At 42.8% G+C, this 27727-nt stretch overlaps 1 protein-coding gene across 1 annotated transcript in view; it reads right to left on the reverse strand.

Moving 5' to 3' along the window:
• Positions 1-4831: 4831 nt before the first annotated feature.
• LOC147440901 (deSI-like protein At4g17486) overlaps positions 4832-27727 on the reverse strand; it is a 51356-nt gene continuing 28460 nt past the window's right edge. Inside the window, exons 4-6 of the mRNA XM_086482707.1 lie at positions 8840-9127; positions 8644-8745; positions 4832-5424 (exon numbers count right to left, since the gene is read on the reverse strand). Of these exons, the coding sequence (XP_086338833.1) occupies positions 5306-5424; positions 8644-8745; positions 8840-9127 (509 nt within the window). The 3' untranslated portion in view covers positions 4832-5305. The remainder of the gene's footprint in view (positions 5425-8643; positions 8746-8839; positions 9128-27727) is intronic.

Below are 27727 nucleotides of genomic sequence, written 5' to 3' on the forward strand. Positions count from 1 at the left end.
TAAATTTTTTGACCTGTGAGACTAAAAACTAAATATATAAATAAGGCATCCAATAGTAGTTTGATAAAGAGTGACATCGGCAACATCTCCAGTATCATGAAAACTCAATTTTAAACATGTTATTATTGGAGTAGCAATAGGTTTGCAGTATTCAAGTCCAAACTTATATATTAATCTCTATGTAGCTTGCTTGACACAAGGAAATACCTCCATCAACAAGATCTCCAGCATCATGAAGACAAAATTTTGAACATGTTCCCTTTGGAGTAGCAATAGGCTTGTAGTCCTCAAGTCCAAACTTACAAAGTAATATCTCCATGTAGCTTGCTTGACACAAGGAAATACGTCCATCACACTGCTTAAACTTTATGCCCAAATAATGATGCAAAAGCTCCAAGTCTTTCATCCTGAAAGTAGCATTCAAATTAACCTTGATTTTAGAAATGTGTGTCTCATTCGGACTAGTAATCAACAAATCATTTACATATGGAACGATTATGAGAGATACATCACCGTCATGCTTGACATACAAAGTTATTTTAGTTGGACTATTACAAAAGACTTTTTCAACCAAATGAGTGTTAGCTTTCTCATGCCAAGCACTAGGAGACTGTTTCAACCCATACAAAGCTTTCTTACATTTGTACACTTTATTTTCTTGTCCTTTCTTGACAAAACCGTGAGAGTGCATTACATATACTTTCTCAAATATATCACCCTTCAAGAAAGCAGTAACAATGTCTAATTGATGTACATTCTATCCAAAATGAGTCGCTGACGCACATAGAAAACAAGCAGTAGTCATACGACAAGTGGGATCAAAAGTCTCTTCATAGTCAATGACTTTTTGTTGTGCATAACCTTTTGCAATGATTCTAGCCTTGTAACGATCAATCTCACCATCCATCTTACATTTAAACTTGTAAGCCCAATTATCACCAATGGCCTTTTTTCTAGGAAGCAAATCACATAAAGTCCATGTTTCATTTTCTATAAGTGCATCATATTTGATTAAATAGCAGCCATCCATTTTTTTGAATTTTCTACTTCATCAAAAGAAAGAGGTTCCTCCTCATCACATAACTAGAAAGAGCCAAATAATAACGATCTGACGCATAAGATGCATGGCAAGAATCTGAATGAGTACGACTAGACATAGGTGAATCCAGTTTATTATAGCACAAATTATGCACCATCCATTTGGCATACCTCTAGCCTCCTCATTCTCAGTCCTTTCTACATCATAATGTACATCTACATCAGCTATACACGTGCCTCATTGGAATTTACATTCATGTTTTCACCATTAAAAAGAGGCAAAAAAGTTTTATAAATGTCGTGAGCTTACATTACTATCTCTTTGTACATGATAACAAAGGCTAAGTATAATCTTTCACAAGCACAACGTCTCGTGCAACCAATATATGTTTTGTTTGCGGACGGTATAACTTATAACCTTTTCTTTCAGTACTATTCTAATTTTTGTTTTTGCATTTGTGTCACTAAATCATAAGCTAAACATCCAAAAATGTGCATGTGATCAATAGATGGCTTCTTATCATGCCATGATTTTTAAGGAGTCATAAACTGCAAGGCTTTGGTAGGACACTTGTTAAGTACATAAGTAATACAAATGATAGCTTCAAACCAAAACAAATGTGGCAAAGCTTGACTCTTGACCATACATCATGCCATCTTCATAGGCGGCGTATTTTTTCTTTCAACAACACAATTTTAACGAAGTGTATATAGCATTGTACATTGGTGTTTTATCCCACAATTAACAAGAAATGCATTAAAATCATGAGACATATACTCCCTCCCTTGAGCTAAACGAAGGGTGCCCATAGTACATTTAGAGACAATTTTAGCCATAGCCAAAAATTTCTTGAAGCACATAAACACTTCGGTCTTAGATTTAAGCGGATACACCCATGCATGCTTGGGGTAATCATCAATGAAAGTTACAAAGTGTACGTAATTTCCTAAGGATGGAGTTTGCATAGGCCCACAAACATCACTATGTACAAATTGCAACCTGCATGTAGCCCTTACTGAAGCATCCTTTGAATACTTTGAACACTACATCTTACGCAAAATGCATCCTATATAAACATGCTTAGAAGGTGCTTCAAGTGGCAGCAAAGAAGAAACCATATCAATTTTTTGCAAACACAACAAGCTGGCAAAATTTAGATGCCCAAAGTGTGCATACCAAAGTTTTGCATCTGAAACAACCTTTGAATCCACAATTGCATTTGGAAAAATTTTCCCACACTTTTCATTCAAAGTGAGCTTATATAGCCCACGTCACAAAATGCCAGACGCTATTTCATCACTTAAAATTAGATCATGAATTGAACATCTATCATCCACAAATTTAACAACAAGACCAAGTCTAGCAAGTGCAAATACAGACAAAAGGTTATTGTTTATCCCTGGTACATAAAGTGCATCAACAAGTGTGAAAGAACTATCATTTGCAGCACCTTTCTAGCTCCCTTAACCGGATAAGAGCCATTGTTGGCACAAGTGACTGCATTCCCATGAGGGACAAATTTGAGAGATGTAACCAAGTCACAATGTGAAGTAATGTGCTTTGTAGCATCACTATCAAAGTACTACACATGTGAATTTGTAGTAGTTGACATACAAGCATCATGGACAGAAGGATCATGAGTACACTCTGCACTAAATGCCCACTCTGCATCTACATCAACATCACATCTCCATTCCAAAAGATTTCACAATAGTTGCACTTGTAGTGGATCCAATCTCTTTCTTCTTGGCCTCTTTTGCCTTCAACTTAGGACAATTCTTTATCAAGTGACCATTAGCCTTGCAATAATGGCAATCCATATCCTTAATGACTTTTTAACTGAATTCTCAGATGAGGTGCTGCAAGCGGAAGCATTAGAAACACGTGATATAATACTCATTGAAGAACCATGAGAAGTGGCTACATTGCTATTACCACTTTTTCTTTGAGCACCAACAAAAAACTATTCAACTAGACATTGTTTAGCCGTGTTCTTTCTTGAAAGTGACTCTTGCAATAGTAATGTGCATAATGCATCAAACTTGACAGCTTGAGGGTTTCCTTGGGTCATAAGTCTCCAAGTACTAGTAGTAGTCTGGTAAGAGTTTGGCAATGCATCGAGAATAGTTTGCACAAGTGAACTGTCAAATGACTTCAACTGCAGAAATGAGTTGCTCATCAATATTCTCGATAACAGCAAGGAAAGTGTCCATTTCATCTTCCTCTTGTATAATCTACGACCCCACCTCTTCACACAGCAATGCAATTATAACCTCATTTGAGTTGCATAAAGATTAGCAAGAGTATCCCAAGCCTATTTTGGTGATTTTGTTAGAGAATGTGAGGAGTAATAGTACGCTTTATAGATTATGCAATCAATGCATGGAGCCTACACATCTCTAACATCCCAACGAGACTTCTCAATCGTAGGTAAAGCAACTCTAGTAGCAACATGCCTATTAGAACCTTCAACGTCCTCAATAGAGCATGTATCCATAGAAGGCGGATGTCCCTATACAACATTCCAAATTCTCTTTGACATAAGAACATGTATCATCATGTAAGCCCACATTGGGTGTAGTTATCCCCGTCCAATTTATCCTCAATAGTAAGCATCTTGAAAACATGTGTTGTTGTCAACCATAGTGAGTGATTGCACATGATGTGAAGGTTGCTCAAAACGAGGAAAACCAAGTAGGAATAACACTTGTTGTATAGCACAACCCAAAGAGAATTGTAAGGGACCCATTCTGCAAAAAATTACACGTTGCTCCATAGACATCGCTTTAATGACTTGATTGTCAAATATCAAGTGTTTGCTTCCTTTTTGGTTGGTCCCACTCTTTTGAGGCTCCTCAACAAATGTGGGTGCTTCTACCCTACTTCAAATAAGGTTGTTTTAGTTATGTTGTTTGGATGCTCAATATGTGACTATTAATGACTAGGTTTTAAGTCTCATTGAATATATTGTAAATGTAGGTCATGGAGGATCCCAAATGCTACTTGCAACTATTGTCCACTTTGCCTCAGGCCACAACACTCTCCATTATTTGTTAAGAATTTTGGCTCTCAAGGCACTCAAATCTTCTAGGCTTGGAATATGATATGTGTCTCCTCAAGTATGTTTCTCCTATGTAACTCAATAGAAGGCACACACCACCATACCGGTTTTATATTTTTTGATTTGTATTCAGTGCATTTACAAAAAGTTGTCAAGGGCTAAGAACCAAGGATTGATTACGATAATCAATTTGTAGTAATACACGCTAACAAACCCATGAATTTGTAACCTAGTAAGAACATCACTTGGCACACGTGTCCACAATAGCATCAATGCAAGTTCCTACCTCAAAATCTAGTAATGAAGTTTTCTTTATTCTCTTGCTAATCCTATAATTGTAACACACACTATTTGAATGCATAAATAGGTCATCCGGGATTCCATAAAAGGACTTCGGCACTTTCTTTTTGTTAATTGTTCATTTTAAAGCACTCAATACATCACTTCATGTGGAGGCATCCGTCTGGCTCCATTTGTTTTAGACATTCCACAATTGACTAAAATTGCATACTTCTAGATCAAGCACTCAAAGAGACACATTACACCTCCCACATAGCACCACATTAGCCAATACATCATTGAGAGCATTGCCAACAGATTTTTGAGATCAAGCACTCAAAGAGACACATTACACCTACCACATAGCACCACATTCGGCCTATACATCATTGAGAGCATTGCCAACAGAGAAAGGTTACTAAAGAGTAAATTTAGTATCAAAAGACCAAAAGGAGATCAAAGCATGCATCACAGCATTCATTCATTCCTTCCATGTTAACATGAGGCAGATTTATGGAAAGTATGGGTTATAAATCTAACATTAGATACAAAAGGAAACAATCCTTTCATGAAGAAATCAAACAATCCTTTCCCGAAGAAATCAAAGAGGCTATCAAAAGGCCCATCTATAATCTGTGGCTCATGATGTAAATTTATTGCCCCTGCCCATCCAAAGTCTTCAATAGTCCTCACACAATGGGACAACATCTTGTTCAGGCCAACCGCATTTCAAAGAAGACGTGGCCATAAATTTTGCATTATGATTATACCTGTAGATTTGCTCAACAAAATCAGTACATCTTTCAATGATAATCAGGAACAGCATTGGAATTGAACTGGGGGCAGATTGCACGGATAAGATGTCTGAACAATTTGAGCAAAGGGCACTATTGCGAAACATGCACTACCACATGCTGTTTAGCGCACTACGGTGAACATTGTCCACATGGGATGTATTTAGGGATATCAGTGCTGGAACTTTTCGCAGAGATGTCTTCGTCAAATCTGTCTGATCTTACGTCGTGACTGTTGCAAAGAAGCACAACTGCAGGCAAAGCAAAAAGATGCTTATTAGCAGTTGAAATAAGAAAAAACTCTACTATGTATAAATATCTATATCTAATGGCTTCAAAAGATAAAAATTCAGTAGATGCATAGTGCAAGGAAACTCTAAAGAGGAAAAAACGCTGAAGGCAAGGTAAAGAAAAAGAAGAACACGTGTAAAATGGCACCCATTGCATGCATGTTCAATTACCTCTTATATAGACATGCAAAGTCTTCTGCCTTTCCACTTTCATGAGGCTTTTCATTTCCACGTTTTGAAAGGGATTTTATTTTTCTGAAATTGTGGAGACCTAATTGGCTAATAGAAAGTGGCAGGTTGGATTGATTCTCAAAATGCTGAGGCACCATTAGCAGACAAGAAATGAAATGAAATGAAATGATATATTAACGTCTTCAAAAGGCCAAAATGACCTATGAGACCATCAGATACAAAGTGGTGAATCTAATACAATGTCTGAAGTACAAGTACAAAAAGTACTGAAAGTAAAAATGAAAACTGAAATGAAGTGTGAAATGTGAGATGTGAAAATGTAGAATAGGTCCTCAATGACAATCTGGGTGTCGCGCTAGAATGCCTCTGATCCTCTGCTGGAGTCTCCGTCGATGTAGTGTGCTCCTGTGTCTCGGTTGTGGTCGTCTCGATCTCCCGAGCTCAATCGCCCTGTCAATGAGGGTGCCTCTGGTATGAATGCGGGTACAACCCTGTGTTGGTGGTTGGTCTCTTGGCTCCCTCGATCCAAAGAAATCTGTGATCTGTCTTTGCGACTGTCGTACTCCATGTCTCCCCAACAGACTGTCTCTATGTCGGAGTAGCTCAAGTAGATATAAGCCAAGGCATCTCTGGTCCTGATACCTCATGACTCTATCTAGGAGTCAAAAACCCTCCCTGAATAAGCAATGGAAGCGCCCTCGTATCTCATAATACACAGTGCAGTGGCATATATAGTGTAGCTCTGTCTCTGGCTCTCTACCGCATAGTTGACATATCCTAGCCTCTGGTGGTATCCCTCTGAATCTACCCGTCTCAATCTCCAGCTGGTGTGAGGATGTGCGAATCTGACCAATAGCACATCGCAGACCATGAGATAAATGAGTGTCCATGTAGTTCGGACGAGTCACAAACCCATCTCCTGAAAGTTGGAGAAGGTGCTCTTTGTAGAAAGCCATCTTCGTGCCCAACTCTTGAATTGGCTCTACCCATGTCCTCCTGGTGTCCAACTGTATAAGATCCTGACGAATGAGTCTAGTGATCTCCGTCCGTGTGACTGGCAGGGAGGGTGCATCCAGGGAATACTGAAAGGAAGGCAATCTATCCATGCTGAGACCATGCCTCTGAAACCATGAGGTCATCTGTGCATACCAACATGATGCATCTCCCTGCATCGCTAACTGTCTAGAGGACTCAAGAGCCAGTCTAGTATATCTGCCTCTATGTGTATCCCATAGACTGTGCATAAAGGACACTGATCTGGTAAGAGCCTCAATCTCTATAGGAGGGGCGGCTACCTCCGCTCGAATAATCGCATGTGGTACCGAGGCCTTGGCTCTAATCATCCGGGATATCAAAAATACCAAGGGTCTCTCCATGTTCCTCCAACTGTCATGATTCACAGATGGTCCCCAAACTTGGACCCCATAATGAAGCAACCAAAGTATCAAAGAGCCATAGTTTTGTTCGTGGTTCTTGAAACTGAACCTGCGAACACATCCTCTCTAGCCCTCCTAATGCCGCATAGGCTCTGGATAGTCTAGTCTCTGCTGCTCTCCTCAGGGTAAACCTCGGTCCCGTGAATACCACCCCTAGATATGTATATTCATCTGTGTACTCCACAGTGTCCTGGCCATATACGAGTGTAGGTGCCGATCTCTTGACCCACTGTGGTGTGGTGTTAAACACCATAACCTTGGTTTTACCAAGGTTCACAGACAGTCCACTATCCTATGCAAAGTTGTGCAATGCATCCAAATGTCTTTGGATGCCCTCTGGCGACTCTGACATTAACACAATATCATCAGCATATAATAATAAAGGGATCCATGTCCCTGCCAGCTGAGCGCCTCTGTCACCCTCTCTGTCAATGTAGTCAGAGACCTCATCTACATACATACCAAAAAGTGTAGGGGACAAAGGACACCCCTGTTTCACTCCAATAGTGGAATGAACAATGTCAGAAATCCCCTCGGGAGTGCGTACCTGGCCAGTCACTGAGCCGTATAAAGCCATGATCCCCCATATGATCTCTGTGGTTACTCCCAACTTCAGTAGCCTGTGCATCAATCTGGCCCTCGGCACTGTGTCAAATGCCTTGCGGAAGTCCACAAAGCAACAATACATCAGTCCCCCATGTGCCCGACCCTCCTCAATAATGGCTCTGAGTGTAAGAATATGGTCCAAAGTGGAGAAACCCCTCCTGAATCCAGCCTGTCCTGCTGCTCGTATGCCCTCATTTTCTGCCCATTTACTCAGTTGCTGTTCAAGAATGGATGCATACAACCGTGCCAATGTGTGCCCTATCATAATAGTACGGTAGTTCCCTGGTACCGTGGGGTCCCCTGCCTTGAAAAGAGGTACAATAGTAGATAATCTCCAAGACTCGGGTAGTCCCTCACACATGACACGGTTAAACAACCGCGCAAGAACCTCTGATAGTAAATCTCTAGCATGTATCAAGTGCTCTGCCACCAAACCATCATGATCATATGCTCTCCTAGTCCTCATCCTGTCAATGGCGTTCTTCACCATCTCAGTGGTAAAGAAGGTACTAGTGGCGGGACATGGCTCTAGAGAGTCTGGTAATGGTGGTTGCCCAAGAGAGAACCAAATCCAAACGATTGACCAAAGAAGAACACGATATACAGCATGCCTCGGAAGCTCTCTTCTACCTAAGGAAGTCATGCACAAGTATCCCACCTTTGTAGGCATTGCCTTTTGGCCAAAAGGGAGGGTATTTGCCGAGGGAGTTTCAGCCTGTGTACAGAAGTACCCTTGAAATTTATAAAGGTACATCTTTTTATTTTTCCCCGTCTCTAATCTATAGGGTCTCTCTCTCTCTCTCTCTCTCTCTCTCTCTCTCTCTCTCTCTTTCAGAGTGAAAGGCAGTGCCTGCAATTGTCTCTGGACACCTTATTAACCATGCACCTTCCTAGCCCAAAATGGAATGTAACTGCACTAAATATTTGAACAAACTGTAAACCATACATTCATCGCTTTTTGTGTCATCACCATCACATATTTCATAATCAAGAGCTTTTATCCCCTCCGGTTGAAGAACATCAGGAACAAAGCATCTGCACAATGCCCCTGAGGAAAATGAAAACATATCTTATGTCATTTTAACCAGCACAATTCTCATATGAGAGAGATATAGATTTTTCACTTTTCTAAGAAGGAACACCTAATTTGGCAAGGCGATTTATCCACGGAGGCAAATGTGAGCTAATCAGCCGCATGCAGACATCATCACAGAAATGATTGCAATTTTTAAACAGCAAATGGTAAGAGTCTCCAGAATATGCATTTGCAATTTCCTCCACAAACTCTCTGAATCTTTGAGGGCCCATTCCAACAGTTCCTAAGGTTATGGATTTCCGAAACTTGAAACCGGGGCATTGCCGTGGTTCCACTTCAAAGACACCGGTGCTAGCATAGTCGTGAGCCCCATAAGCATACTCTATACCGTACGCTGCAGCCAGAAAAGCAACACAATAAGAAGAGATTACACTTCAAGCACTTTCAAGTAGCCGTATCATTAGCCCTTTCTAGTTTGAAGACATGGGTACGCTATTAACAATCTCTTGCCCTATCTCACATCAAAGGAAACCTATACAACTGTTCAGCTCTAATTTTGCACTAACATTGCTTGGTCCATCACTAGCTTTGTCTTTCAAAACACTATTAGCAGGAGAAGGGTGAAATTATTGCACTGAGCATATGAATGCATTGCCAAAAATAGACATCTTCTCTAGGAACCTAGCACATGATCAGATTCTCTGGTGGTGCGTCTCAATCAGTTAATTTTTTTGCCATAAAGACCCGTTAAAAAGCTGACAGATCATCATAAAAAAAGAGTCGAAGGTACAGATGCCGATATGAAAGCAATGCCACTTTGTGTTACTGCAGCTAAGCAGTGGACAGCAGCTTGGTAACCAAAAGCAATGCAGGAGCACTGCACCCAGCCAGCTAGGATAGCTTGCAAAATCCAAATCCAGTTTCGTTAAGGAATACTGCAGTCCACAGCTGAGGCTAAACCCGCACATACACCAGTAGTCTGTGTGAAACCTTTCTGGTAGCAATCAAGCCACTCATGTTTCTAAGTCCCAAACATTTTAAGTATGTCCAGGAGCGTATACACAAGATGAAGGATGCCAATGATTCACAAGAGCGAATTTTCACACACAAACACATCATAATCCCTCTCATATGATCCTCGTCTTTTGAGGCACTGCAAAGGAAGCTCGGCCTTTCATATGGTGTCGGAGAAGCGTCCGAAGCACATTGGTTTTGCAGAAACAGGGATGCATCATAGTGACAAGAAATGTTTCATGTGCTCTAACATTTTGCTGTTTCAACGTTTTCCGTTTCGTTTCGTTTTGAAATGCCAAGAAGAAACTGTTAGAGTTTCACCTTTGCCCAGTGGTGGCTCCAGTACCTCCTCCCAAGAGGAGTTTAGGAGCAAGGGCTGTTTTGTGGTTGTGCATGGCCATATTTGAGGTAAATGTACCTTTCCAATGGTATGATTCATGTCTTTGCCCACCTGGTAGGCTGGCAGGAGTCAAGACCCTCGTTCCTAGGGTTTCCCACTTCAGCAAATTTCCCTGTGTTTTTTTTTTGAGCAAAAAGTGGGGACTTTAACCCTTTGCATTACATATTATCAACGACACAACCAGCTTGTATTTGAGATAGATGTACCTTTTCGATGGTGTATACTATAAACCATGTATTTGCCCATCCGATATGCTGGCTTGAGTCAAGACCCTTGTTCCTAGGGTTTCCCATCAAAGTCTTAGTTCTGCAGATTTCCCTGTGCCTTTTTTTTATAGCAAAAGTGGAGCTTTCAACCCTTTGCATTACATAAATTCGACCATAGGTCCATATACAAATCTTGAAAGATATACCTGAGATCATGGGGAAAAATCCCAAAACAAACCATAGCACACATCTAGGGATAAAGATACTCTAATCAAGAAGTAAAATGTAGCTATCTTGCTTGTGATAAGCTGACACAAAGCTGCTGTTATGTGCAACGGTAGTGATTTATGGTGATAACTGAGGATGAGTGCTCAGTGCCTACTCAAGGTTCCTTTTACTTCATGAGAGGGTTACTTTTACTTCAAGAGAGAACTGTGCAATAGGCTAGAGAGTGAAAAGAGAATGATCCTGTGAGTGAAGGTTTTGTGAGTGATAGAGAGAGAGAGGAAGAGGAAGACTTAACACCAGATGGGGTCCCAAACCCCTCTCCACAAGCCCCCCTCTCTATCGCTAGAGAGGTAGTTGCTTTAGATTGCACAAATGCTGATACAATGGGTCTAGATGCTAACCAGGGACCTTGCGGTGGATGCTTGGATCTGCGAGGCTAAGGGCTGAAAACTGAGAATGTTAGGGTTGATCTGGCTTGGATCTCCAAACTGAGGACGAGGTTAGTGCTGAAATCTGTAATTGATGATGCATAGTCTTGAATGTGTAAAAGAATTGGGGCTGATCTGCTCCTACAGTTTAGACTTGCAAGCGTTATGGGTGTTGATGTAAAAACGCTGATGCTTGCAAGATCTAGGAAATGCCAGGGTACTTGAAAGCACCAGATGAACCACAGTGTCAGGATGCAGATGAGATTTCAACACGATTCTCTATCTCTGCTCCACTCCAGGGGCACGAGCAGTGTGATGGGCTGGAGTGTAGCCGGGCTCTTCTGTATACAATCATCCTGCTGACTGAAGCAATCTCAAAACTGAGTGTTGGGCCCGTGAGTGTGGATCAAACTATAACACCCCAAGTGTACTAGCTGGCTGTAGAAAGTGCAGGTATCAACCGAAGAATCAGAAGCCAAACCTCTCTCCGCGTTGTCGGTATGTGGCGACCCAACCGAGCTGAGTACTGGAAGAAGGGGGTCCGCGGGTGAATGGTTGGAGTAAAGGAATCCCATCAAAATCACTCCCCTAGGTCTCACTGCACTCCCCCTAAAAGGCGGCTTTCGGAAGCCCATAGCCACCGGTGTCCTGACTCAAGATCTGAGAGGTCGGAATCTATGCATACAAGCTCACAAGGGAGCCAGGACACTTCCTAGGCTGTCCTAAACCTTGGAAATAGGAGTTACAGCTTGTCCACATGCACATAGAGTTAGATGTGCACGTGACATCCCTCCCTTTTCAAGGTGAGGTACTGGTACCGAATTGCATGGCTAGTGTGTAGTCTGCCAGCAACTGTGAGGAATCTACAAAAAAATCTTCGTCAGTCCACTATGTTGCATGGGTTCTGCGATACTTGAACTTCAAAAAGAATTGCAATGCTTGCTTCTTTGGGCCACACTGAAAGCGATGCAGAATAATCTTTTTCAGCTCCATGTCTTCAACTTTATCTACAATATCAGGTTCATGCTCCATGTCTTCGACTTTGTCTACGATCTCAGGTTCATCCTTTTCAAGAATCCTTTCTAGGGGATCTCCCTGAAACAACTTCAATCACAATTTCATAGACACATCTTGTATTTTCCGGATGACTTGAAAAGGACTGTGCTTCCTAAAAGACTATGAATGGAATGCAGATCGAAAACGTGACAGAGTGCAAAACCTTTCAACAAGTACATGCGAAAATGTGATCTAAATTTGACCTTTCTACCTAAAACTATCGACTCCGGCAAACCATAAAGGGAATACCAATGTTTGATGGAAAATCCTCCTAGTCTTTTTGTTGTGACTATGTCTTACAAAGGAATGAGCATGCAAAATCTATTGACATGACCTACAATGATAAAACATTGTGTATTCCTTGAATGCAAACTTTCTATCTTTCCAAGAGAAATCTTCATCCTTCTGTGCTCATCCGTGAGTGAATCATGTGCATCGTGCAATATGGCTTTCCTATGAGAAGGTAACACACAAAGACGGCGACGAAGATACAAAAGACCGTCAGGAATGAAAGATTGGAAAAATGCATATTGACTATTCATGCAAACAAAAGATACTTCCTGAATCGGTACTGTGGACCTCGACTCGAGAGCCAAGATTTGTCCTTTGTGACTGATCGTATCTGCAATTGGGTTAGCTTTACTAGGAACATAATCAATAAAACCACCATGATGCTCACAAGACTAGAACAATCTAGCTTGACGGTCGCTCCAAAATACACTAGGCATGGTGGGTTGGAGTCCAATTGAGGGATTGATGACCAATATTACATTGAAATCTCTACCATACACAAAATGCTTCTCATGCTTTAGAGAATGAATAACATAGAGAGGTTCCTTTTCATACAATAACTGATTCTTTTCTGAGCTGAGGCACCTTCGATAGAGAGAATGAGAGAGTTTTCTTTACCTTGATTATGTAACATCGATTTGGAGAAAGGAGCAAGGTTAGCTATGCCATGTGGCCACAAGTGATTGGTCTCTTCAAATATAGGCGACGATGGCTTTAAAAAAACAAGGTAATAATTGATCGAGCGGCTATATATGCATGTCCGAGGAGAGAGAGAGAGAGAGAGAGAGAGAGAGAGAGAGAGAGAGAGAGAGAGCGAGCTGCAGCCCCTTCCGCCATCTCCATTGCCTGTGTGTTGTCTCTTGGAGTGCATTGATTGTGGAATATGCGCAACAGAAGCAGGGCCAAAAAGCTCCAGGCTGTTTTCAGCAGATGCAAAGCGAGGGCTTCTCTCCAGGTGCAATCACACACGTGTGCATCTTGAAGGCATGTGGCTTGTAAGATATTGATATAGGCATAAAAATTCTCGTTGATATTGTTAGTGAGGGGTTCTTGCAAAATATTGGTGTGCTTAGCACTACCTTTGTCGATATGTATGCCAAATGTAGGCTCTTGTGCGGGATGTTGTAAAGCTCCAGGCTGTTTTCAGCAGATGCAAAGCGAGGGCTTCTCTCCAGGCGCAATCACTTACGTGTGCATCTTGGCTTGTAAGATAATGATATAGGCATAAAAATTCTCGCATGATGTTGTAAAGCTCCAGGCTGTTTTCAACAGATGCAAAGCGAGGGCTTCTCTCCAGGCGCAATCACATACGTGTGCATCTTGGCTTGTAAGATAATGATATAGGCATAAAAATTCTCGTTGATCTTGTTAGTGAGGGGTTGTTGCAAAATATTGGTGTGCTTAGCACTGCCTTTGTTGATATGTATGCCAAATGTGGGCTCTTGTGCGGGATGTTGTCTATTGGAACGCATTGATTGCAGAATATGCCCAATAGGGCAGGGCCAAGAATCTTGGGACTGTTTTCAATAAATGCAAAGAGAGAGAAGCTATCACCTACCCGGAACGCGGAATGGGAACGGCGACGGGATCCCCGTGGAACGGGGGAACGGCTAGGGGTCCGGAACGGGAACGGCGCGGAACGGGAACGGCGCGGAACGGGAGGTATAAAAAACACCCAAATAGTGCATTTTTTAGCTCCTTGTGTTTAAATACAAGGAGTATTAGAGTGCTTTGACTCTAATACTCACAAAAAACTCGTTTTGAAGACCATTCAACCTTGCTATGACTAGATGATGAGAGAGAGAGAGAGAGAGAGAGAGAGAGAGAGAGAGTGAAGAGGGAGAGACTCGAGAGAGTGAGAGGGAGAGGGAGAGATTTGAGAGAGTGGGAGGGAGAGGAAGAGAGCTTGAAGGCTTGAAGCCTTGAGCCTTGAGAGAGTGAGTCTTGAGAGAGAGAGATCTTGAGAGTGTGAGAGGGAGAGAGCTTGAGCCTTGAGGATTAGCTTGTGGAGAGAAAGGGGGAGGGGGGTGCATTTTATGAGTCCTTGAGGCCTTGCACACTTCAAACAGAAGCCCAAACATTTACTTCAATTTTTTCAATTTTTGCCAAATTTGTTTGTAGCCGTTGGCCGTTCCGGGGGCATTCCGGAACGGCCGTTCCGGTTTGCACTGGCCACCCGAAACGTCAGACGTTCCGGGACGTTTCGGAACGTTCGGGAAGGGAACTGCCCCCCGGAACGCCGGAACGGAGGCTAGGGGGCGTTCCCCGGTAACTCTGACCTACGCATGCATCTTGAAGGCATGTGGCTCTACTCAAGATGCTCTTGAAAAGAGATGTCCAATCGAGGTACTATGTGTGTGTGTGTGTGTGTGTGAGAGAGAGAGAGAGAGAGAGTTGCAGCCCTGCAGCCCCTTCCGCCATCTCCATTGCCTGTGTGTCGTCTCTTGGAGTGCATTGATTGTGGGATATGCACAACAGGAGCACGGCCAGAAAGCTCCAGGCTGTTTTCAGCAGATGCAGCCCCTTCCGCCATCTCCATTGCCTGTGTGTCGTCTCTTGGAGTGCATTGATTGTGGGATATGCACAACAAGAGCAGGGCCAGAAAGCTCCAGGCTGTTTGCAGCAGACTCTCCAGACGCAATCACGTACGTGTGCATCTTAAGGCATGTGGCTCGCAAGATAATCATATAGGCATAAAAAGTCACGTTGATATTGTTAGTGAGGGGTTGTTGCAAAATATTGGTGTGCTTAGTAATGCCTTTGTCGATATGTATGCCAAATGTGGGCTCTTGTGCGGGATGTTGTCTCTTGGAACACATTGATTGCAGGATATACCCAATAGGGCAGGGCCAAGAAGCTTGGGACTGTTTTCAATAGATGCAACAAGAGAGAAGCTATCACCTACACATGCATCTTGAAGGCATGTGGCTCTACTCAAGATGCTCTTGAAAAGAGATGTCATGCTTGGGCTTATCGGGCTCCTCAGGGCTCTTGGTAATGACCCCGAGGCAGTTGTCGCCAACTAGAGCAGGGCCATAAAGCTAGTGCTTGAGAAGCTTCCTGTCCGGAACATCGTCTCTTGGAGTGTATTGATTGCGGGATACACACAATAGAGCGCAACAAGTCCTTTGCGTGGTGTACTTGTCCGAGCACAACAAGTCCTTGACGAGCTGTTGTGCTTGGCACTGCTCGATATGTATGCCAAATGTGGTTCAAAAGCATCTTGAGGAGCTTACTATTTGAAATGGTGTCTCTTGGAATGCACTAATTGCAGGATACCCACAACAGGAGCAAGGACAAAAAGCTCTATGCTATTTTCAGCATATGCAAAGTGATGGCCTTTGTCAAGATGAAATCACCTATGTGTGCATCTTGAAGGCATGCAGGGCCGAAAGCTGTGGGTTGTTTTTCAGCAAATGCAAAGAGAGCAAATGCAATCACCTACACGTGCAGCTTGAAGGCATCTGGCATCATGCATGTTGGTATCGGCAAAAGAGTTCATGATGATATTGTTATTTAGGGGGCTGTTGACAGAAAACTTCGTGCTGGCATTGCCTTGGTCGACATGCATGGTGTACTTCATAAGCACAAAAAGTGCTTGCTGTCTGGAATGTAGTCTATTGGAATGCATTAATCACGAAATATGTCAGGCAAAGGTAGGGCCAAGAAGCTCTGGGCTGTTTTCAGCAGATGCAAAGAGACGAAAGCTATCCAAATGCAATCGCGAACCCTTGTATCTTGAAGGCATGTGGCATTAGGCAAGATCCTGAGATGGGCAGAGGAATTCACGATGATATTGTTAGCCAGGAGCTGTACAAAAGAAACTTGTACTTGGCACTGCCTTTGTTGACATGTATGCCAGATGTGTTGTACTTCATAAAGCACTCTTTGTATGTGCACGGACACTTCCACACACACACACACTTGATTCTCTCTAGCAGCACTAGTTTCGTTTTCACAGGGCAGAGCAATATCCACTACACAAGCAAACATGGGAGAGCAAGAGATGGCATCTGACTCTATGCAAGATGCCGATTCGGGCTTAAAAATTCATTCTGATATTATTGGTCAGGGGCTGCTATCTAATGTCATCTTTTAGAGTGCATTGATTTCGGGATACATGCAACGAGGGCAGGCGAGAAAGCTTCAAGCTGTTTTCAACGGATGCAAAGCAAGGGCATCTCTCTAGATGCAATCACATACGAGTGCATCTTTAAGGCATGTGGCTCTACATGAGATGCTGGTATGAGCATAAAACTCATGCCGATATTGTTAGCCAGAGGCTATTGAAAAAAGATGTGCTTGGCAATGCCTTGGTTGACATGTCCAGTAAATGTGGTGCACTTCAGAGAGCACAGATAATGCTCAAGGATTTTACTCTCCGCGGTATGGACTCTTGGAATGCATTGATTGCAGGATTTTCCCGAGGGGCAGGGCACAAAGCTCTCGTTTGTTTTCAGCAGATGCAAAGTGAGGGTCACTCTCAAGATGCAAGCATGCATATTGAAGGCATGTGGCTGTTAATATGGGCATAAAAATTCACGCTAATATTGTTAATCAGAGGCTGTTGAAAAAAGATGTCGTGCTTGGCACTGCCTTGGTCAATATGTATGCTAAATGTGGTGCACTTTAAAAATTCACGCTAATATTGCTAGTCCGGGGTTGTTGCATGCCAAATGTGGTGCACTTCAAAAAGCACAGAGAGTGCTTGAGGAGCTTCCTGTCCGGAATGTGGGGCAACAAGTCTTTGACGAGCTTCCTGTTCGGGATGTTCTTTGATTATAGGATATGCCCAACAGGGGCAGGGCCAGGAAACAAGTATTTCTTTTGTGAGATCACTTAAAGACTGTGCTAAGAAGAAGGATTTGTACCAAGGAAGTAAAATCCATGCTGATATTCGTGACAGTGGATTACTTGAAAGAACGCGTACTTGGGGAACATATTGGTCAGTATGCCTATTAAGTGCAGTGCACCTGTCATGGCACAACAAGTCTTTGATGAGATTCCTGTGCAAGATGTCGTCTTTGATTGTAGGATATGCCCAACAAGGGCATGGCCAGGAAACGAGTATTTCTTTTGTGAGCTCACTTAAAGACTATGCTGAGAATAAGGATTTGTACCAAGGTAGTAGGATTCATGTTGATATTTGTGATAGTGGGTTACTTGAAAAGAACACATACTTGGGAAAAATGTTAGTCAGTATGTATGTCAAGTGCGGTGCACTTGTCATGGCACAACACGTCTTTGACAAGCTTCCTCTGCAAGATACTGTCTTTGATTGAGGGATATGCCCAACAAGGGAAGGGCCAGGAAACAAGTATTTCTTTTGTGAGATCACTTAAAGACTGTGCTGAGAAGAAGGATTCGTACCAAGGCAAGAAAATTCATGTTGATATTTGCAATAGTGGATTACTTGAAAAGAACACATACTTGGGGAACATGTTGGTCGGTGCACCTGTCATGGTGCAAGAAGTCTTTGACGAGATTCCTATGCGGGATGTCGTCTCTGATTGCAGGATATGCCCAATAGGGGTAGGGCCAAGAAACAAGTATCACTTTCGTGAGCAATAGGATTCATGCTGATATTCGCAATAGTGGGTTCTTGAAGCGAACATATACTTTCCGACCACGTTGCAGTATGTATGTCAAGTGCGGTGCACATGTCATGGTGCAATAAGTCTTTGGCGAGCTTCCTGTGCGGGATGTGGTGTCTGATTGCAGGATATGCCCAACAGGGGCATCACCAAGAAAATCTGGGTTGTTTTCAATAGATTCAAAGAGAGGACTCTCTCCAAACCAATCACATTCATTTTGAAGGCATCTAGCTTTACGCAATATGCTGATATGGGCATATTGTTAGTCAGGGGTTGTTGAAAAAGATGTTGTGCTTAGCAATCCCTTGGTTGACATGCTTGGTAAATGTGGTGCACTTCAAGAGCACAAAACTTCTCAAAAAGATTCGTGTCCGGAGTATGGACTCTTGGAATGTAGTGATTGCAAGATTGGCCCCACAAGAACAGGGCTAGAAAGCTCTAGTCTATTTTCAACAGATGCAAAGCGATGGCCTCTCTCTTAAATGTGGGATTTTTCCCAAAAGGGTAGCGCCAAAAAGCTCTAGGATTGTTTTCAGCAGATACGAAGCGAGGGCTCATGGAGAAAGATGTCGTGCTTGGCTGTGTTTTGATCGATATGTATGCTAGATGGGGTGTCCCAAAGACTGTGACTTTGTGTATGTGTGTATTTGTGAGCCTACGAACGAACAATAAGGCAGATTCAACATACCTTGAAACCAAGAACATCAGAAGTAGTGCAGGTAATGGTAGGCATGATAGCAAGAGTGAATGCGAAAGTCGGCATGTTTGCAGAAGTCGCAGAATGGATGGCGATGACAGAAGGTATACTGATGGAAAGTGACAAAACAACGTAAGAAAGGTCTAGCATCGGATCCATCCAAGATTGTGCGTTGATCCACACGACCAATACCAAAGGTACACTTATATTCCGTATTTTGATTTCCTTTTTGTGATCCCAACAATACTTAGATTGCATCATGTACACATTAAAGCAATAAATTTACATCATTTTCATTGAAAAGATTGTAGAAGAAGGTGACAAGGGCTAAAGAATTTTTGTGATGCCCAACAAAGGGACACATGGACAATACACCACGGCATGGTTACGTGGAATGATACGTGTTTTCATAAAGCATCGGTAATGAGTTCTTCCTTGTACAACTGTAGTATATTTACAATAAGAAAGTCCCTCCAACACTGGAGGAGAAGCATAAGTCCCCCTTCAACACTGGAGGGGATAAAAGTGGCGGGGGAAGGGTACATTCCCTACGGTATTATTATAAATGTGGCGAATGGTGCCAACTCCACACCATACATACGTATGGTTTTTTCTTTCTTTTTTAATCGACACAAGCATCACAAATGCACGAAGTGCATCCCTCTTCATTTTTATATAATGTGAAAATTTTCACATCCACACATCTTTTAATGCAACATCTCGTTTGTGATGCGAGGTCGTAGAATTTTTGGCGAAAGCTTGGAGCGGATGCTATGGAGCCTTCAAAATAAGAGACGATATAAGGTGAAAGGTACAACATTGCTCCTCTTGTTTAATTCACACCATTTTCACAGCAAATCAATCAAGGCATACTAGTTCCAATTAACTTGTCGATTAAACTCACGAAACCACTTCATGCCAAATATCACATCACATCCAGACAAAGAAGAAACAACAAACTTGAGACAAAAACCTATGTTTTGAATTGAGACCGTTACTTTGGGACATTCATGCGTAAGTGAGGAGTGCATGCAACGAGCAAATCTAGAGACCTTAATGGGATCTGTAACAAACTGCTGACGTGTCGATCTATTGAAGAACGGAGCTACCGGCCGAGGGGCCTAAACCCTAGAAGAAGCAGAAGCAACCCGAAAATTGCACTGATATTGCTGACATGGCAGGCTGTACGGATTTTCGCGTTTTGCGCTCGCTGATGACGTGGCATGCTGTACTGATTTTCGTAAATTACGCTGGCAGTTTTTGGCATTGCTTTTGGACCAGGAGCTTTTGCATTTTGAAGGCTTTTCACTGTTAACTGCTTTTGGGGCCACCAAAACACCTTCTGAGAGACTCATCTAAATGACCATTAGAAACTTGGGGCACATTAATTTTCTCATTTATGACACTAACAGAAGATGTGTATTCTGTGGGTTCTTTGGGTGCTTTCTTAGGACAATCTCTTTTCATGTGACCTTTATTGTGATATTGAAAACATCTTCCTTCTTTTCCATAAACGGTTTGGGGCCAATACTCTCTGGGGTGGAATTCCGCCACTCCGTGTCGCGTGTCGTCTCTCTCTCTTAGTAATGTTTTTATTCAAGTGCTAAAAGTCTGTTTCAGTCTGTTCTTTTCTATTGGCATGTGGTGCCCGTCTTGTAACAAGATCCATTGGAATAGCTTCTAAACGTGCGCTCTTCACAAGAGAATCACTAATCATATTATGCATACTGCCAAGATCAAACAAGATCACAATGCATTGACCATTCACATGACCAAAACACCTTATGAGAGACTCATCTGAATGACCATTAGAAACTTGGGGCACATTAATTTTCTCATTTATGACACTAACAGAAGATGTGAATTCTGTGGGTTCTTTGGGTGCTTTCTTAGGACAATCTCTTTTCATGTGACCTTTACTGTGATACTGAAAACATCTTCCTTCTTTTCCATAAACGGTTGTTCTTCAAGACTTAACCAACCTCCTATTTTTTCTTGAGCAGATTTTTCATCAGGTGTCACCTTAGGGGTTTCCTAAGTTTTAGCCTTTCCTTTTTTATCATTGTTAGGTGAAGAATTCTATGCTCTAGGTGTAGTGAAAGATTGAGAAGATGAAGAATTACCGTTGTTCTTACCATTCTGTTGGTTTTGCGCGGTACTTGACTTGTTCTCCTTTGGCTTACCTTTGTTGTGTTTCATTCTTGCATAAGAGCGATTCTGACGGCGGCATTGTAGTCAATAGGGTCTAAGACTTCCACATCGTATTTGATATACTCATCCAAACTTGAAAGGAAAGCTTCCTTGTGATCCTTATCCGATTTACACAATTGCACACGAATCTGCAAAATACCGTTAGAAAAAGACATACGGGAGTCTCATTTTGTTTGAGGCCTTGTCAATCTTCTTTCAACCGATCAAGGTATTGCGGCCGCATAAAAGGAGCCTTAAGCTGGTATTGGAAGTCGACCCAAATGTAAGACAGTGGTTCACCATCCACTGCCTGATCATGGTGCTCGGTCATCTGTGCCTCTTGCCCAGCCTAATACCAATTAATGGCATCACCCGACTAATACATGTCAGCAGACAAAACTTTATTGTAATTTGTTACGATTTTCCTTGTTAGTAGTAAAATAAGAGTTAATTGACACAACCAAGAATAAATCACAGAAGCATCCATCTTACCATCATACTTACTGAAAGTCAACTTCTCAGTGACTAGGTGGTTGGAGTCGTCGTCTCTACATGTTCTGCGTGATGACTCGTCGATCTCCTTGAGTGGGCCGCTCTTTGCTTGTAGGACCAAGTCTTGCATGCATTCGTCTCGTAGGCTCCTAGCACCTCACGCTCTAGCTCCATAGCTGCCCTCTTTTCTTCAGCCGCTATGCGTTGAGCTTCGCGTGCCTGCTCACGCTCTAGCTCCATATCTGCCCCCTTGCCTTCAGCTGCTATGCATTGAGCTTCACATGCCTGCTCACGCTATAGCTCCATAGCCACCCTTCGTTCTTCACGTTCCCTTTTCACGGCGGCCCGTTGAGCCCCTTAATCATAGACTTTACCAAAGACTCCATAGAATTTGTTGTAATCCATGGCGTAGATGGGGATGGAGGAGGATCTGGAAACGGTCCTCCGGGTTGTTGAGCTCGTGTAGTGGAAGCCAATAGCTTCTCTCAAAGACATGGCAAGGGAATGTGCGTAGAGAAGAAAGAGATAAGGTTCCACATGATCAAAGAAAATAAAACGAGAGTTTTCATTACAATTTTCTTTATAGGCACTTACAACATGTTTGCACTCATCTTGGCCGCCCAAGTTGGTTGGCCGACCCTAACAATCGCCCCCTTCAGCCAACTTGACATCATCATCATCATACACCCCCTTGAACTAAGTTCTACACTCTCATGAAACCATGATTTTTTGGTATACTTGCCAACCGTGAATTTTAGGTTTTCTCACAACCTACTGCTACTACCAAGCTACCATCATCCAGGGTTTTTGGTTTATGCCCAAACCTTGGGTTTAGGGTTACCCGTTAGCGTCATGAGAGTGGTTTACAAACCAAGCTGGGAGCTTTCATAATCCGTGAGAGAAGGCCTTATTGCCGGCGTCATTGTACTCGTCGAGGCACTGTCTAATCCCTTATATATCTTGTGTAACAAACTTGGACACTCCAAGTCAAGATTCTACCGCGACACAGCAAAGATTCACTTCAAAACAGATCACAGTTCACAATTGATTCGAGACAGCAGCGGAGTTCCGTGCCTAGAGATATTGGCCCCAAAGACTGGCGCCCCTTTCGGTATTTCTTTTTGTATTAATCTGTGCTCAAAGTACAAGGGAGTGGGAGGGCTCTCACTCTCAGACTCTGCGTCCAGATGCTCTCGGTTGTGAGAGCCCAACCCACCTATTTATTGATTACAAGGGATGCCCAAAAGCAGAGCCCCAAAAAGCTTGTTCTTTTAAAAGCTCTTCAAAAATAAAGCAATGCCCAAAAAGCTTCTAATTTTCAGCCTTGTGTAGGAAAAGCAACGTCCGTACAACTGCCGCAAATCACGTGATTCCGTACACTCAGCTACGTCAACCTGCTACCGCAATTCCCGCCGAAAATCACGGAGGTCCGTACACTACCACGTCAACACAACTGCGGATTTTCAGGGCCTGTTTTTCCGGCCAACCAGGGAGTGTGTGTATCTGCTGCCCATAGTTTCCAGGTCCATGACACGTCACCAATTTGTGACATACCCCCTTTTGAAAGCATTGTAATCGCCCTCAATTACGCCTGCAATACAGACAGAGGCCATAAACTGTCTTAGCAGACACTGACTGTTAGTATCGACGCACTAGGAACACACATCTAGTACATATACCAATCGACAGTCACATCGCAGGATATCACTGACATCACATGACAAATCACATTCAAAATTCATTCGGTTCTCAGACCATGATTAATCGGCAATGTATTTAGCAATCGCATCTAGACCCAGTCGGGACCTCATAGATACCCGATTAACTAATCCTTATTGCAATCATGTCTAACGAGATCGTATCATACCGAAATGCTGCAATCATTTCGTCTATCAGTTCCTACACTTAAACAAGTCAAGTACAAAACAATATCACATTATCGGGAATTCCAGTTCTTAAAGTCATTACAGCAAAATACTATCAGCTCACAGTATCCCTGAAACTCAAAAAAGAGACATCAGTGACTTTAGTATCAAAAATCGGGGCAATCTGTTGACAAAGGAGCGGAGTGACTCCCCCTCTTGTGCATAACTCCCCTCTTGTGCATACTTACTGTACTAGATTCGCCCATGCTGAAGTTGGGGTTCTATCGGAGTAGACTACGCTAAACCGAATGCTTCAAGGTAAACGTTCACAATCTGAGCAGTATCTTTCAAGTCCTCCTCCTCCATCCACTTCGCATCCAATGCGGGATAGTTCTTGAATTTAAGCAAGAACCTCCTTATCACTTTACCTTTGATCTTTCTATCTTTATGTGGCAATATCTGTTCTGGAACGAGTATCTCCTCGTTTTCCTCCATTTTGGGTTTGCTCATCTGGCTCCCCATCATCGAACACATCGCCTTTAAAAGGCTTCAAGAGACTCGCATGAAAAGGATTGTGAATTCTCCAAGTATCGGGCAGCTTCAGTCTAAAGGAGACATCATTTATCTTTTCGGAAATCTGGAAAGGTCCATAGTATCTCATGCTAAGCTTTGGAAAAAGCCACTCCTTTCCCTTTTTCTTTCTCAGGCGTGCCTTCTCAAAACCTAAGAGCACCCAATCGTTCTCCTTTAACGCAACGATGTTGATTTGTTGCCACTTTGTGTCTTTCTTGAGATTTCTGCAAAGCCTCCCAGACCTTGGCAAAAGTCGTGTCCAAGTCTCGTGTGTACTCCTCGGCTTCAAAAATCTTATCTTTCGTGCTTAGGAAGGATGAAACCTTCGTAGCACCTTCAATAATCTCAAATAGCGGCTTCCTCGTCGAAGAGTGAATCGTGTTATTGTAGGCAAAAACCACCAAGGGCAAATACTTTTCCCATTGAATCTTTCTGATCCGAGATGTAAGACTTCAATAATTCCATTGCGACTGAATTTGCAATCTCCGATTGCCCATCTGTCTGCGGGTGGAAAGATGACGAGAACTGCAACCGCGTGCCAATGTTCTCCCAAATCGCCTTCCAAAACAAACTCGTGAATCGGGGAAATCTGTCAGAGACAATTGTCTCAGGCATGCCATGTAATCTGAATATCTGGGCAATGAACGGTCTCGCTAAGTGATCCGGCTTGACTGTCTTCTTCACTGAATGAAATGAGCTTGCTTGCTAAATCATAACAGTCCAGAATCCAGATACCAACGGGCCCACTCTATGTTTTCGGGAGATCAAAAATGAAATCCATAGCAATACTTTCCCAGGGGCGGGTGGGTACGGGTAAAGGCTGTAACAATCCCTGTGCTTTATGCTTGTCAAACTTGACCTTTTGGCATACCAAGCAACTGTGTACAAAATCGTCCACGTCCTTCTTGAGTCTCGGGCAAAAGAAGTATCTCTCCACACCTTTCAAGGTGGTAGCAATGCCGCGGTGACCTGTAAATGGTGGACAAAGGCATTCGATTAAAACCTTTTCCCTCAACGGCTGCGTAACGCCCAACATCGTTTTCTTCATCAAGTAGCTATCTCGAATGGAATATCCCGCTACTACCTCCCCATTCTGTATTCGACCGAATACATCTGCAAAATCTCGATCTGTGACATAGTGATCGACCATATTCTCGAAGCTTCTGTGGTGTATCGCGGAATTAGCCAGAACCAACGGCTTCCGGGACAAAGCATCTGCCACCAAATTCTTTTCTCCCTGCACATGGACACTCTGGAAGTGAAACTGTGACAAGATGGTCGCCCACCGCATCTGCTTTTCCGATAGCTGTTTCTGTGACAAGAAGTAGCGTTAACTCTGGTGATCTGTGAAAACCGTAAAATCGGTTCCAAGTAGGTAATGTCACCACTAAGTAAGAGCATGGATAACCGCCAAAAGCTCTTTCTTATATATCTCTGCTGTCAATTCCGGCCTTGAGAACAATCGGCTCTCGTAGGCAATGACATGGCCTTCTTACATTAAGACCGCACCCAAACTACGACCACAAGCATCACAATATACTTCGAATGACTTCTGCAAATCCGGCAAAGTCAAAATTGGTCCTGTAGCCAATTTCTCTTTCAATGTCTGAAAGGCAGCCACCTCTGTGGGTCCCAACGAGAAAGGGACTCCTTTCTGTGTCAAGATATGCAAAGGGGAAGCACCCTCTGCAAACTTTCTAATGAACCGCCGGTAGTAAGAACATAAGCCCAAGAAGCTTCTAACTTCATGGACATTCTTCAAATCGGGCCAATCACGAATAATCTCAATCTTGGCCGGGTCCCTCTGCCATAGAAGCTAAAAATGGCGTCTTTTAATTAAAGTACAGAACGCTACGTTTCAAAACGTTTAGGACGTTGCTTTGTAAAAAAAATGTGGCCAGTAGACTGTAATAAAGTTGGTTGCGTTAAGTTTTAAAAGGCAAAAAATTCAAATCTGGCTGGGATAGAAGATCGCACGTGTGAGGGCAGCTGCAATCGAGACATGTCACATATCGCCTACCTGAGGGGCAGAGGCTGGTCACTGTCATGATTAGGCCTCTCTCTCTCTCTCTCTCTCTCTCTCTCTCTCTCTCTCTCTCTCTCTCTCTCTCTCAGCGTTGCAGCGTGCTCTTTAATGAACGCAAATGGGTCTCTCTCTCTCTCTCTATACGCTGGTATACAATTCTTTCTCTCTCTCTCTTTTTAAATTCTAATGTTAATTTAGCCTGCCAGCTGGTATCAAGATTCTCTCTCTCTCTCTCTAACTTTTAATACCTTAATTTGATTTAACTTTAAATTTCAATACTTTTTAAGCTCTCTCTCTCTCTCTCTCTCTCTCTCTCTCTCTCTCTCTCTCTAACACAGTCACACTAAAGCCCAAGTTTTAATTAATTTACCCTCTTTAAGTCACCCAATTTCTCTCAATCCACTAATTTCCCCCTTTATCTCAATTCCCCCAATTTGCTTCAAATTTCCATTTTTAATTCCCCCAATACCCTATAAATTGCCCCAATTTCCCAAGTTTCCCCAATTCCCCTAATTTGCCCCAAATTCTCTAATCTTTCCTATTTTCTTCCAATACCCCTAAATTTCCCCAACTTCCCTAATTGATCCAAATTGCCCTAAATCTGTCACAAAGTGATGACGTGATTGCAGAAACCCTGATTTCTGTCAGAGAAACCCTAATTCTGAAAACCCTAATTTCTGCCAGAAACCCTAATTCTGGAAACCCTAAATCTGCCAGAAAACCCTAACCCTGGCATGACACGTGGCAGCACTACGGACGGCCAGATTTTGCGGCGGATTTTGCGCTGGCTGTATGGCAGCTTTTGGACAGTGCTTTTTCCACGCAAATTGAAAGAGAGAGAAGAGAAAGATCTTTTGCTTTAAATTTTAGGGCAAGAAAGAGAGAGAACTTGAGAGAGTAAAAAAAAGCACAGCTTTTGAGCTTTTGATTTTAAGCTTTTGGGGCTCTGCTTTTGGCATCCCTTGTAACTCTTTATAAGTGAAGTTGGTCTCTCACTTTTCAGAGCATCCGAACGCAGAGTCTGAGGGTGAGACCCAACCACTCTATTGTACTTTGGCAGCAACAGATTAATACAAAAAGAAATACCGAAAGGGGCGCCAGTCTTTGGGGCCAATATCTCTAGGCACGGAACTCCGCCAGGCCAGTGTGAATCAATTGTGAACTGTGAACTGTTTTGAAGTGGTTACTTGGTGTTGTCGCGGTAGATTCTTGACTTGGAGTGTCCAAGTCTATTACAGTGGTATCAAGGCACGGCCGATGTCTCTTTTACGGGAAATCCGATCTCAAATTTTTTATTTTTTTTCCGCGGCACCTATGGCTTCACACAAGGATCAGTCGACTCCCTCTACATCCGGAGATGCGGCAAGGGATCACAACGAAGATTCCGACAGGGAGTATGGCCCGCCTCGGCCTACTCAGGCGGAGCGACGAGAGATGGAGCGTCGTCAATTGATCGGCGATGCAACAAAGATGATGCTCAATTTTGCGAAGGACCCTAAATATATGAGCGAGACTACTTTTCAGGAAGTGCATGCGCAGTGGCAGAAAACCACACCACCATTCCCAAAACCCGCTCTCAAGAAACCTTATGCTCGCAAGAAATATTCACAGAAGGAATTAGAAGAGGTGGTTGATGCATGGATTGCTCAACTTTTTGACGCGCAAAACAAAGAAAAAAGCATGGCAAAAAGCAGAAGAAAGGCACTTACTTCCCGGGTTATTTGGGTCGTCCAGTCGACATTTGAAAAGGCAAAGAAACAAAAGAAGCGTGCTCAATTTGAAAAAGTACCAAGTTCTTCTTCTTCTTCTTCTTCTGACAGTTCTTCTAGCTCATCTGACTCGAGCGAAGAAGACCGCAAAGGCAAAAGCAAAGCAAGAAACAACGCTTCGGAAAGGGCAAGAAAAGGCAAAAGAGTCTAAATCTCGCCCAGTGA

This window comes from Adiantum capillus-veneris, chromosome 15 (assembly GCF_014529385.1).
Source record: "Adiantum capillus-veneris isolate H3 chromosome 15, ASM1452938v2, whole genome shotgun sequence".
Taxonomy (NCBI): domain Eukaryota; kingdom Viridiplantae; phylum Streptophyta; class Polypodiopsida; order Polypodiales; family Pteridaceae; genus Adiantum; species Adiantum capillus-veneris.